This window comes from Lasioglossum baleicum, chromosome 6, assembly GCF_051020765.1.
Source record: "Lasioglossum baleicum chromosome 6, iyLasBale1, whole genome shotgun sequence".
NCBI lineage: Eukaryota > Metazoa > Arthropoda > Insecta > Hymenoptera > Halictidae > Lasioglossum > Lasioglossum baleicum.
In genome coordinates this window covers 15,822,679-15,836,560 of record NC_134934.1, presented here as the reverse complement: position 1 = coordinate 15,836,560, position 13,882 = coordinate 15,822,679, and the positions used below count along the sequence as shown (strand labels likewise).

The 13,882-nt window shown below is 38.1% G+C and overlaps 1 protein-coding gene across 2 annotated transcripts in view; it reads right to left on the bottom strand.

The window, feature by feature from the left end:
* Positions 1–611: 611 nt before the first annotated feature.
* Positions 612–13,882, bottom strand: part of LOC143209997 (unconventional myosin-Ie) — a 37,534-nt gene continuing 24,263 nt past the window's right edge. For both annotated transcript variants that reach the window (XM_076426396.1, XM_076426397.1), the window contains exons 11-21: positions 5,141–5,311; positions 4,687–4,853; positions 3,957–4,170; positions 3,095–3,325; positions 2,671–2,955; positions 2,430–2,585; positions 2,217–2,356; positions 1,862–2,013; positions 1,424–1,777; positions 1,028–1,345; positions 612–752 (exon numbers count right to left, since the gene is read on the bottom strand). In XM_076426396.1, the coding sequence (XP_076282511.1) occupies positions 676–752; positions 1,028–1,345; positions 1,424–1,777; positions 1,862–2,013; positions 2,217–2,356; positions 2,430–2,585; positions 2,671–2,955; positions 3,095–3,325; positions 3,957–4,170; positions 4,687–4,853; positions 5,141–5,311 (2,265 nt within the window). In that variant the 3' untranslated portion in view covers positions 612–675. The remainder of the gene's footprint in view (positions 753–1,027; positions 1,346–1,423; positions 1,778–1,861; positions 2,014–2,216; positions 2,357–2,429; positions 2,586–2,670; positions 2,956–3,094; positions 3,326–3,956; positions 4,171–4,686; positions 4,854–5,140; positions 5,312–13,882) is intronic.

The window sequence follows — 13,882 nt, the reverse complement described above, 5'->3', positions numbered from 1 at the left end:
CCTTTTTAGATCTGAAATAAATTGAAATCGTCGTAGCATTTTTTGAAAATTTTCAAAAGCAATAATTGCATAAAGGTTCGCGGTCTAATAATAACATAATTTGAGGATCGTATCGACACATTCGAAACGATGAAGCGCAGCTTAAATAAAATGCGATTCTTAAATAAAAGCGTTGTACCAATATATTGTCGGACTTCGTTCTTTAATTATAAATAACATTATAAACTTTCTTTCTAATCGTTATAACATTCTCGTGTCCCTAGAAGGCGAGTTTCGCAACTAGAGAAATTAATATATAAACTTTTCGAACGATGAACACTTTTTACAAAATCTTTCGCGATTCGAAAACACAACGGGCGTAACAGTCGATCAGATTCAACAGTACAAAAGGTAATAAGGCTACTTAAATTAATGTTTGGTAACTTCTATTGACTATGCGGATTTGAATCGTCGATTTTTACAACTGCACTGCGATTATTTTAGAAACGATGATCGTATAAAAGTTTTCAGTGCAGTTTTAAAAACGATTACTTAATGCTGCTTGCTCAACCACAGTTTACTTTCTTCCGTGTGAAATGGATTTCTTCCTATCGTGATCGAAATATTGTCTTCGGTATGAAAGATATATACTGCTAAGAATTGATTGGATGCGATGGTTTTTCAATATGCCACACTTCATAGCTTCTTTATATAGTTGGCTGGGAAGAGTCCCGTTTTTCCTTTTAATCTTCCCTGCCACCAACCGCCTTCATCTGAAACGGATATTAATTATTCATCATTAGATTAAGGAAATTTATGCAATTTTTCGAGACGATTTTTAAAAGGAGGGGAACTAAAACAAATATTATTTTCAGTGGCAGTAGCCTTTGGATATTTTCTGGCATTTCTTGAAAATTTTCAGAAGCCATAAATGAATTAAATTTATCGTTATAATATCATCGAACGTTTAATTTATAACTTCAAAGCAAAAGTTTTAATACTGTATCAATCGTTCGTGCATAATTAAACTTAAATTGTGGAAACTCACTTTCTTTGAGTATTTCAACGATGTCGCCCTCCTTCAACTCCAATTCGTCAAGATCCTGCGGATTGTAATCGTACAAAGCTTCCCCTTTGGGTAGGCTAGGCACAGCTGGCTTTTGCGGTGGCGGTTTCGTGATCGAGGTAGCACGAGGTGGTTTCTTTAATACTGACTTGGTGTTCCACTCGTTCCCCGTTTGCATTTCTTTGTTGCATGCTGCACCATTGCTGGCAGTGTTCAGCGGAGGAAGTTTGAACGCAGGTGACATCGTTGGAGTACCTGGCGGAGGTGGTTCCGTTGGCGGCGGAGGAAATCTCAAGTAACCTGTTTCATTTGAAATTAATTCATTCTTTATTCATTCTTTCTTCATTTCTTTAACGATTTTTCTTTTTCAGAACTTACCTCTGGCTGTTCCCTTTGGATTGGTGAACATGCCCATCAGTGGCAGATTGCTCTCTATCTTATTTGGTTGTTTAGCTGTGTAGGCTTTCTTTTGTACTTCTGTGGTTGGTACAATGGAACGAGTGATTGGTGTTGGTCTTGTCGGCCTGGGCATGTGCAAAGTGGGTCTTTCGGTCGCCACAGATGGTTTCGAAGCTATCGTCTGATCATTGCTAACTGTTTTGTGCAAATTCTGAATCCGTTCTGTATTCGCAGGTCTTGGAGCTGGTCGCGTTGGCCTGTTCGCTGGCATTTTCGGAGTCGACGATGGATACTTTTGATGCTGATGCACGTTAGTACGTTGAACATTTGGCTCTGAAATATTAACAAACGCACACTGATTAACCGATCGAAACTGACAATTATTTCTGAATATCAATACAAGCAAAAATAACGTACTTGTAGTACTGGGCAATCCTGGGCCAATCCACACATTCAAAGTCTTCCCGCTGGGTTTCAAGATTTCCTTGTTGCCATAATCAATCTGCGTGAATATTACCTGCCTCGTTCCTCCACCGCCCCAACCTTCCTTCTTCACTTTGAATTCTAAACTATAAAAAGATTGCGCATTCAGTTAACGTAGAATTTAGGTAACTCATCATTAAAATTGCATCGTGCACAGGTTTTGCACTCCAAGTTTACCCTTTTGCAAATCAATTTAAGCCTTTTACAAATAAAGTAAAGAATAACTAAATAATTAATTTTAAATATTCTTAATGGGTGAAATTGATTTGCAAAAGGGTGAATTTCATACTTGTTGCTAAATTTTCTGTTTAAAATGTGCCCGGTTTCTTCCACGTATCTCTTGCTGAGCGCAATCAAAAATTCTGTCTTGAACGTTGACTCCAATAAACTTGCGTAATCTTCTTTCGTGTGAATAATAAGAAAATCGTCCTGCGATCATTATTAAAATGTTAATTGATGTTTAGAGCAGTGGTACGAATAACGATGGTGATCATTCGTTTACCTGAAGAGTACTTAACGAGATATGACTAATTTGATTGAACGCTAACTTCCGTTTTATAACTTCCATTAATCTCCCTTTCTCCGGGCCCTTTTTAATTCGCTCGCGGCCGATTAGGTACAGCGATTTATTGGTGAGAATAAGATCCCTCCTGCTCATCTGTAACTCACATTATTCTTCATTGCACCACGTGTCAAATCAAAATGTACAGAATCTTCCCGATCATTCAAGAATGAAACAATACCTTAAATCTCCTGTCATACTTTTTCACCACTTCCGCGAAACAGACTTTCTCTCTTCTTCCGATTAATTGCATTATCTGCGGTTTGCCTTCTAATCCGATATAATCGCCCATGAAGTTTCTATTCAAACTGGCTCGTCTACGTTCCTTGTGACCAAAAAGCAAGTCTGCCGCTTCCTGTTTCTGCTGAGCTTGCCGTTTCCAAGCGAAGTATTTTTTGAACGCTTTTTGGATCACTCTGGCGTACATATTGTATTTCCGATCTCTTGCTTCCTCCAACATGAAGAGCTGCGTACAAAAATGAAACAGGAATCAAGCAGGAGTTCGTTGAACATTTCCTTCGTTCGGACACATTTCAATTTAACTATTTAATTAATTAGACACAGTCTACGTTTCTTTTTGTGTATGAAACTATAGATATACTCACGCATTCGGGAAGTTTGATGAACAGCTTCGTCCTTCCAAGTTGATATTGCGAACGATCGATATGAAGACTTCCTAATATCCATTCTACACCTTGCTTGTCGTCTCCAGACCAACGTGGCCACGTTTGCTTCGTCAGAATTGCATATCTATGCAGAAATTTCGAGAACGGTCTCCTGTACGCAAAGCCAGCTCTGCGTACTCTGATGTTCTCTTTTAAACCTAAATATTCCACCTACAAACATATAGTAAAATTTCATTCAAATGGACAAATAGTAAAATTATTCACAGTCACGCATTTAATAATTATTCGTACTTTGGGTCTAGGAGGATAAGCATGGTCCAGCGGCCCCATCCACAATTTTTATTGATATTGTGTGGAAAACTATGGTTTTAGGTTGAAAGATAACCCCCTAATATTTTAAGTCGGTAACCTTTTATATACGGATGATATGAGGATAAATACCCGTAACTGTATCATTTTTTTTCTCGGTTGATAATTAAGATATTCCGATAAAAAAAAACGAAAATACTCGTACTTACCTCCTTCATATCATATATTTTTTTCACAATTGTGATCAAATTATTAAGGGTAGAAAAAAATCATTTAATTTTTTAGGGTTGGAATTGCAAGCAACCCTTCGAGTGACCACTTCCAACAATTTAAGAACAATGTTCTGTTACCTGTCTAATACATAATATACAAAAGTTTCAAGATGATCGGATTAAAACCATTGTTTTCCACACAATATCAATAAAAATTGTGGGTCCTAGACCCAATTTGAGCAACGCCACATTGGCTCAAATAGTTCACTTAAGGATTAAAGATTAGGTCGATATAATATTTTCCATTTGGCAAAGTGTACCTGATGCTTCACTCTGACTGCATCCCAGTCTCTGGGCTTCTTGGTTTCGTTCGGTTTGATGCATCGAATGTAATGCGGAGTGCATCTCATCAGCTGACTGACCAACTGACTAGCCTGACTTCGAATTTTGTTGCCGGCAGTGGTCGGCCTCGATTTTAGCGTCTTCGTTCTCTGCACTTGGCTCTCTTGTGGATACAGTTTTCGAATCAGAGAACTATAATGTTATTGTTACAGTAAAAATACATTTACAGCATAGTACAATCGAGAATATCTAGCTATTCTTTTTTTAGATACAGATTTCGCACTCTAAATTCACCCTTTTGCAAATCAATTTGAACCTTTTGCAAATAAAGCACATTCAAGTACGTTTTTGTAAAAAATCAAATCAAATGTAAATTAATTGTTAAGAAATTAAAAATTGTATTTATCAGATCTTTATGCATTTATAGCAAAATTGTTGGAAAATTTTAAAAATTGAAGGTGTCAATATTTGAATTTAAATTTAATGAAAATGTCTTTTTTTATTTGATTGTTTTACGTCGCATCTTCAATTGCTATGTTTATTAAGCGAGATAAAAATGTCTAGGTTCCAAAATTTGTATGATTATTAAGATTGCAAAAAGCTGAAGAAAAGAGCGAATCGCGACGAGAATATCTCTCTCCTTAACGAGCTCTGAATATGGAACGCGTAAACTATTTATTATCGGCAAGATTGATAAGAATATCTTACTTCGAACTTGTCTGCAACAGTTCCACCACGTCCAAAAACAGCACATCCCGGTTTTTGTCGCAGAATCCGTCTACGGAATAGGAAACCGCTCCAGCGTAATGGAACACGGAGAATCCATCGCTTGTGGTTTGAAAGTGTTCGTGCTTGTTCGCTGCCACTGCAAGTTTCTGTAAACGTTAGCAACATTAATTGAACGACCGTGGGGAATGAGATACGACGGCATACGGGTTCTAGTGATTCGCTGTTGCCAATTAGTAGTAATAACGTGGAATTAATATAAAATAAATCTGGCAAAGTGGCGCGCGAATTTTCTTTCCATGGAAGCACGCGTTTCCTGGGTCGACGGACTTCTAAATAAATAATCGCTCTCTAGCAGTTATGTAGCGCGTGTAACAGATTAACGACGATGTAAAATTCTGTCGGAACAGGACAAAGAACAATGCGCTTCCTCCACCTTTTGCAAATCTGCGTCTGCTCCGGTGCTACCGCCATGAAGAGTGGCGCAGACGTCATCAAGAACCAAGAAGAGTCCTGGAGGACGCTTGCTTTCGAGAAGTTCGACGACGATCGCGTTGTTGAAGTACTCTATCGGAGTCCATGTTATATTTTCTGCTACGTACTCCTCCTGAAAGAATAATCGAATTCTTTTGTTAGAATCCGCGTGTAAATATTAATTTAAAAAGAAAGGCCATCGTCTTTTGTTTCTTGAGAAACAAGATGAATCTATTATTTTACACAAGAAACAATCGGCTCAATTTCAATTCGTTTATGAAACCGTTGTTTGCTTGTTCACGGGATCGTTGAATTTTTCTGGCTTTTCACGAGTTCCTTTCGAACCGTAAAGACATGTTTGAATTAATTTATATAAAGTGCGGTTCATTTTAGAACATGATCTAATAGTAACTCAACACGGTCACCGCTGAAAACAGCAAAAAGAATGTCGATCTGGATAAACACATTCTTATTATGCATTTCCACGAAGCGAGACACTTCTGTGCCGCGCGGATCTAATGTCAAGTTTAATTAGCACGCGAGTATTAATTACACGGATAAATATGTAAATATTGACTGGCGAATATTAGAGCTGTTTCTCACCGTCTCACGAGGCTCGTCGTTTTCGTGTAAACAATCTCCAACGAATTAGCGCATCGTAACGCAACGATTATGTAAACTCTGCAGAAAGATGGCTAATTGCGTGCCACCGGGAGCGCATCGCTCACGCGGAAACAATTTCTATATCGCCGCAATAGAAAGGAAAAGCGTACTAACGCGATGCTTAGCCACTTTTAAAATGGCTTTCCATTTTAGGTGGCTCGAACAATTTAGAAACCGGTTGATGTTACACAAACACGAACGAAGCATGCTTCTTAAAGGCATTTCAGTGCGGCGCACGGGTTCGTGAAATGTGTGAAGAACCGTGTACCGTCGAAAACCTGAAAACTACGAGCGTGTGAACAATTTTTACGACGTTACCTTGTCGTTTCGTACAACATTATTTAGTTTATGTTCTCCGCTTGCTGTGTCGGCCTAGTCTTTAACGATAAACAAGCGGAGAAAATAATCGTATACACTGCCGGAAATTACCATAAAGCCACCTGATTTTTTGGTGAAATCTTATAATTATGTCATAGTAATGAGAAGCTGATGCACGTTAGCATTTTAGGATTAATACAAGAAACCATTTACAGGAGATTACATTCATAGATATATTATTTATTTACAGAAAAACGTAGAGTTATACATGAAACCACACGTTTATCTTCTTATTCATCTTATCATTAATTCGACAGATTGGTGTTTTTTTATTGGCTCTGAATGCTGCCCAAATCATTAGTGAGCCACCACCGAAGTTACGACTCATTGCAACATTACTTCCTTTTCTTAAATCGTGCCAGTAGTATTTGTAACCATCTGGCCCATCCAAGTTCAACGTTTTCTCATCGGAGAAAATGATATTTTCCCAATCTTGTGTCTAGGATATATATGTCTTTGTGCAAATTCGAGACGAGTTTGTTTGTATCGTTCTTTGAGTGCTGGTTTCTGCAGCATTTTGGTCCATTTAAATCGCCTTGAACTTTTTAAAATTTGCTGCACACGCCTTCTTCGATAATCTTGGTGTTATCTACTTAAAAAACGTGAGGCTATATGGAAATTTCGCAGTCCGTTTTTTTGTTAAACTATATAACTTTACGTTTTTCTGTAAATAAATAATATATCTATGAATGTAATCATCGAATGTGCATCGGCTTCTCGTTACTATGACATAATTATAAGATTTCACCAAAAAATCAGATGGCTTTATGGTAATTTCCGGCAGTGTATGTACACAAAACAAGATTGAACAAATTATTCAATTTACAGTAAGCGAGCCATTTGAATTTGAAGCTTGTTGAGATAATATAACGAATATATAAAGACTTCAGTAAAATGAAAAATAATTCAGTGGCATAATAAAATATTGAAAGAAAGTGAAAATACAAAGGAAGATAAAGATTCAATATTTTAACGAAGAAACTGGCTGTAGGGGTTTTTTACGATCAGAATCACGTGACGATTTACAGTAAAATTCTATCGGGAACAAACATATCTCCATTTCCATCGTTTCACAGAGTCTAGATTCGGATGACAGTGTGTAATTGAAGACAGATAAATGCACAATTATAATACAATCGACCGCGGAGGCTTCTGTTTTCTTCTGCAAACCATAAACGCCATAAACGATCAATCATCTTTATTGCGTATGCTTGTACACCTGCAGATTGAATCACTGTGTGCGGGTGTTTGCGTACTCGGCTGTCGTTATTACCGAAAATAGACAGTTCGCTAAATCCCATAGACTCCATTGTGTTCGCGTTCCGAAGTAATTTTAGAGATTTAATAATTACAATTGCTTGGTTAGTTTGGCTCGAAAATGGAGAGCCGTAATGAGTTTTCTTAGTACATCGCGCTGTTTCATTTCCATAAAGGCAACAATGCTATGAAAACCATATGGAGATTCGTGCCGTGTACGTGTATGGGGAGAGAATCGCGAACGAATTCCTCTGTGAGAAGTCGTTTTCCAAATTTCCCTTTTCTTTCGACATGTACTTTTTGCGAACGTGGCCATTTATATCAAGTTTATGCTTATTACTTTTTGGACAAAGTTTTTGTCTTCGTTTTGTAGCTCCGGGTCAAAAGGACCCAAGAATAAGGTTAACTCATTTTTCGAAAATAACAATCCCAAGTGCAATGTGCGTAACTATGTAGAAATCCAGGTATGCGAACATCAGCTTCTAATGGGGTAATAAACAAGTAGTGAAAGGCGGGATTGGTGAACTCTCAACGAACCAATTATCTAAATCATCTTGTCCGCCGACAGGTTTGAATGAATGGAGTCCTACCATAAACTGGTGATAAGGAAAAGTAGCGTGAACGAACGTGTCTCATCTAATACAGCCATCGGCAAAAGTACCGGGCATATAGAACTAAATAAGACGAAATGTAAAACAAGTAAGATACGTGTAACTATCAGAAAAACGTATTCCACGTGTTGGGATACGATTGGATGGCGCACTTCAAGCGAGACACTTGATAGTATAAAGAAACAATGACAGCTCATTGTATTTCAAAATCAATTTATTCGGAACAATTTTAATGAGTATTTTATAAAATTTTTCTGGGTTCCTGCTGTTCGTGAAAAAAATTTGTTCGTGGAAGGAGTAGGCGAACTGGCTTACAATTAGATCAGGAAGCTCCGTCGCGCTTACTTAGATCGCGACTTTACTGTACTGTCGTTCATATACCTTTACTTTTACTTTGTATAGGTTACTTGCTCCGTGTTTTGTTAGCACCTAACGTTGCAATAAATTTCTCACGAGATTTGCTCGATGAAAAAGAAAGATATCAATCGAACTAGTAAAACAGTGCAAAATGCACGCGTCGCAAAATGTTTGCGAGCGTGTAGAGGATTTCAGTCGTCGTAGATCCCGCGACATGTGAAATTCGCGAGCGTATTCCGCGGAACGGTTTGAAAGGGCGATAAAACGTCATTGTTGTCCGATGATCCGCGTTATTTATTTTCGCACGAGTGGCTTTGTTAACATCTGTTGCGGAGAGTATCTTTGTTCGAATCTCTCACGATCCACATCGATAAAGCTCCGCGGTTCCGCTCCGAATCGTGGCTAGACGATCAAGAGAACCCGCGTCGCGGCTTGACAAAAGGCGGCTCCGGAGCCAGGCAATTTCGTCGTCTTCATAGCCATAGCTCTCTCGCGGTTTTTTTCTGCGCGGTCTAGTTGCGGCGAGCATCGAGAGGTGACGGCAAAAGTGGTACGATTCTTTTCGTCTTAGCCCGTGCCCGAGGTAACGATTCTACTTCACGTTACCGACGACCTCCTTACCGGGATCTCGGCCCCCGTTAATGGCACGAACCTACCTTTCTCGCTGGTTCCTCTGTTTCCCCGGCAAGAAAGCCCTGGGCAACAACGCGACACGAAACCTTTGCCAACGACAACGCCGGAACCTTTGACTCTGAAAACCTTCGCTTCCCCACTCGATCGATTCGAGGCTCATTCTGGTTTAACAACTCCAGAAAATTCATCAACAGACTGTGGATCTTCGAGCAATTATTGGCTTTTGAAAATGTCCAACAAAATGCCGGGATATAAAATAAGATTTCATTCGATTCGAGTTTCTTCAAATTCTTCTACGAACATTGCAAACTGCAGAAATATTCGCAGTCTAATAACGGTTAGGTACGCAGCACTCCGAAAATATACTTCTGAAATTTGATAGTTGCATTTGCGAAAATACGCGACCAGAAACAGATTACTCTGTTATTAGTAGACTGCGGATCTTTGTGCAAAATAAAAAATGTTTGCATTGATTGCAAGACACAGGAGTCAAATATAAAAATGTCTTTCTTCTTTTAATTATCTTATCAAGGTGAAACTAATACACTGGTGGCGTTAAATCTTTTAAATATGCCCACTGTTTTAAATTGTACGCAACCCAGTTTGTTATAAATGCATAAAATCTGCAGTCTAGTTATTAGCAATGCGATCGAAAATGTTTTTATCAGATTCATTGTTTTCATCCGAGTGCGAGAGGTTCGGACACTGGGAACTGCAGTTACGCGAAATTTCCATGATAAACGAATTTTTCGTCTCTGCTCGAATTGCAGCTCGGCGTGTACGCGTTGCTTTCGTGTGCTTTTATGCGGTTAACGCATAATTGTGTCTACGCGTATAAGTTAATTAGGTCAAAAGGCTGAAAGGTCTATGGGAAACGGTGGCTCTGTCGTTACGAAACAAGAGAATTAAGGAAGAAAGATAATACGGTAGATAAGCTTGCATTCTGGGTTAACTGCGGTGAAAATTTTCTGGCGATCTGTCTCCATTAAATCATCTCTCAATAAGCATATCTCTTTATTGTTGCGATTTAACACGCTCTGCTCTGCCAGTACATTAAGAACAAAGATAGAGATCGTAATTTCCTAATGGCTGGAAACGTACGGCCGCTTCTTCATTCACATAATTTCGAACAACGTAATTACCACAGTTTTATGCAACGAATTAATATACAATGCGGTTCGGGATAGTGTAATTAATGTTCCTTTCGGTGTAGCCTTAATCTTACGACAATGCGAATTTCTATTAAACATGAAGCACGAAAAAGACCAAAATTAAGGAAATCCAGTTTCAATTGGGATTCTTGGAGAAATAATCTCCTTGACACAATCGTCATCTGTGAATCTGACGATAAACTAGAAAACTAGATCACTATCTTTGATGCACGAGTTTCAACTTGAACAAAATTCTTAATCTTACGACAATGCGAATTCCCATTGTGCGTAAAGCACGAAAAAGGCCAAAATTAAGGAAATCCAGTTTGAATTGGGATTCTTGGAGAGATGATCTCCTTGACGGTGACGATAAACTAGATCACTATCTTTGATGCACGAGTTTCAACGTGAACAAAATTATTTTAAATATAATCTCGAGAAATCGAGGTCAAAAACTTGCTTCTTGGTCAATCGTTCTCTGATGTCTTCACCGTGAACTACAAATAAATGAATATGTACATTTCACACACACGAATGCATACAAATAGTTGTACAAATTGAAGATTCTAATAGTTTTTAACTCGTGTAAACATTCGCCTATCCTCCGCTCCGTGAAAAGATACTGCACATCTCAATGTATCTTCCGAGAGTGACAAGTAAATAAGCGTGCTCGCTATTCCCACACGGACTGTTATGATAGTTAGACAGACGTACAACAACAAAGTTTCGCTGACTAATTAGAGCCTGGCGAAACGACTTTCCGTTGATAACACAACGTCAAGATTCCAACAAGATAATAACACGTTGCTCATCTATCGGTTCTGGTTCGTACAATCTTCCTACCTAGGAAGAGTGCTAACAGCTGGTTTTACCGATTTCGTTGGATAATTAACATTTTGTGAAAGCTAACCGCAAAAAATCTACATCTTAATACGAAAACGGTAGCAGCTGCATCCTATTGCAACGAAATCACACGTTCGCGTGTAGTAAATCGACAACGTCTTTCCGATCCATTTACTATTCATACTACTCGTTTAGTATTCGAGGGAAGAGAAAATTTCGCGGAAGTACGGAAAGAATGTTCATTAATGATTATAGATATTGTTAATGTAGGATCCCGTGTTTTGGTGAACACGCTCTTAACAACGTATCGGTAATATCGGCTTTATCTAAGTTACTATCTAAGTTAACCCTAATATTCCGTGTTTCTTTGACAACGTCTTCCGGTATATGTGAATGCTTTAGATTGAATTCTTAATGAACCGCTTCAACCCATTTTCTCAGCCTTGAATAGCAGGATTTCCTGTGACATCCACGTCGCCGAAAATAAAACAAACTTCCACAATTACGCTGCAACTGTACGACGTCCCCGCCACGAGATTTCGTCGGATAACGAAACCGTTATCTTTCTAGTCCCAATACTCACAAAATGCGTTAATTGTAAGTAGTTAGTACGGTTCCTCGCTATCGTACAAGTTCCATCAAATTTTCATGTTTCTTTTGGTTTTGTCCATTGTGTTGAAAGATTTCATGGTGCGAAACGGAAGAAAGTGCGAAATTTCTAAAGAAGTTTCCTTTTTTTGCCACAGTTCAATTAAAGCTGATAAATAGATCGCGGGATCTTTATGCGTTTATAGCATGCGGTTCAGTAAGATACGCGAGAACGTATACATATATTAATAAAAATAAATTGCATTTTATCTTATTTTCACCCCGAGGAATGTTATACATTTTCTCTTATTCTAATTTCTGTTTGCAAGAATTTACGTCCATGAACATTATTGAACAGGGACATTTTTGTTTAACTCATGATTTCCATCGTTAATGCAGAACATTTCGGTTATATGTTTATTTGGACACACGCGAACGGTGTCATCACTATCATTACACAATACGCTTCAATAAATACATATGTATGTACTTTCTACAATGAATATACACTCCTCAAAAGAATTAAGGATTTTGCAAAATCCTGAGGTCGTAGATAAATTTTGAGACCAGCTTTGAAATCAGCGTGAAAAAATCTACGGGAAATGATATATAGCATGTTAAAAAGAAATTTTTCCGCGCGTGGTACTGGAGAAACCACAAGTTTCTTAAAACACTACATGTTCAACGAATTTTCTCAACGTTAAAAAACGTTCGTATCATAATCTCTCTATTTTTCCCATATTCTGCAAAGTTTCAGCTTTAATTTAAAAAAATTTCATCGCTCTACCTCATTTCTATCGAAAATTCTTTGATTTTGAGCGCATTCAGAGATGTCAGGCAGCCGCTGTACGTGGCGCGCTAATTTCTGCGAAGCACTAACTTCAAACACAGCTGCCATAGGTAAAAAATGGTCGCAGCGAGTTCATGGGATACTCAATCGAATTGGCAGAATCTCTGCTCCAATCTGTCGTTCGGATCATGGTGTTACGTTTATTCCTCGCCTAGATATAGCGAGTTAAAGGAAAAATGGAAATTGTGCATTTTTTGGGCATATTTTCAGAAACACCTGGTATATCGAAATGTTAATGAAATTGAAAAAACAAAAGGAGTGCCTTGAAGAGAAAGAAACGCTCTTTCTATTGCCTTTTTGCACAAGATTCATCGATAATTTTCTCGCTTTCTGAAGCCAGTTAAAGTTAAGAAGCTCATGTTTACTTCAATGTTGAATAACTTGAATAAAAAAAATCGCACAATATTCAACAACCACACAATTTACACAGGAAAGATAACCCTTCGAAATGATATTAACGCGATTTATCAAAAAAATTTGTTGCTCCCCGTGTGATGTTCCAAAGTTGCACAAAATTTTTGTTAACCGTCAATGTTGTCTTCATCTCGCTATAACTTTGTAAAAAACCAACATAGCAACAATTTGAAACAGAGCATCTGAAATTAGAGGTTTCATAAATGCATAAAATCCGCAGTCTAATAATAATTTATACAAGTTGACCAAACACATCTTTTAAATTTTCGTTATTGGCCCAGCTAAAAAAGTCGTATAAATCAATTTTTACTGTTGTCTTTCACAATTCCGATCAGATGCATTTTTTCAACATATTTTTTAGACTTCAATGACTAAACTAATTCTTTTCTAGCCTTACAGAGAAATTGAAGTCATTTGGTCCATCCATAAAAAAGTTATTCTGTTTTAAAGTGTGTGTGATCAGTTTTGCTTCTAACTGTATAGCGAATATAAAAGAGTGAAACTGATTTGTAAAAAGTTGAATTTGATTTGTAAAAAGTTGAATTTGATTTGCAAAACGATGAAATTGATTTGTAAAACAATAAATTGATTTGCAAAGGGTGTATTTGACTTGCAATACGTTGAATTTGCAAAACCTGTATGTTCCGAAGAGACGGCCTTCGACAATGCATTTCGCAGTTGTGGATCAGAAAACATAAACATCCGATATTTTTTCGACATTCGTTTGCAAAGCCGCTGCACGGAAGTTGATATTATCCGGCAGAGAACGCGGGCGGGATCGAAGATCGGGAAAACCGAAGGAGAATAATCGTATCGGAAGATTTCACGGTGCGAAACGGAAGGAAGTGTACAATACTAATTGCGCCGGTTACGCGGACAGTGGTGAATAAAGTGCGGAGGGAGGTAGGTGGAAAGAAAGGTGGGGAAGGGACCGAGAGGGAGAGAGAGAGAGCGAGAGC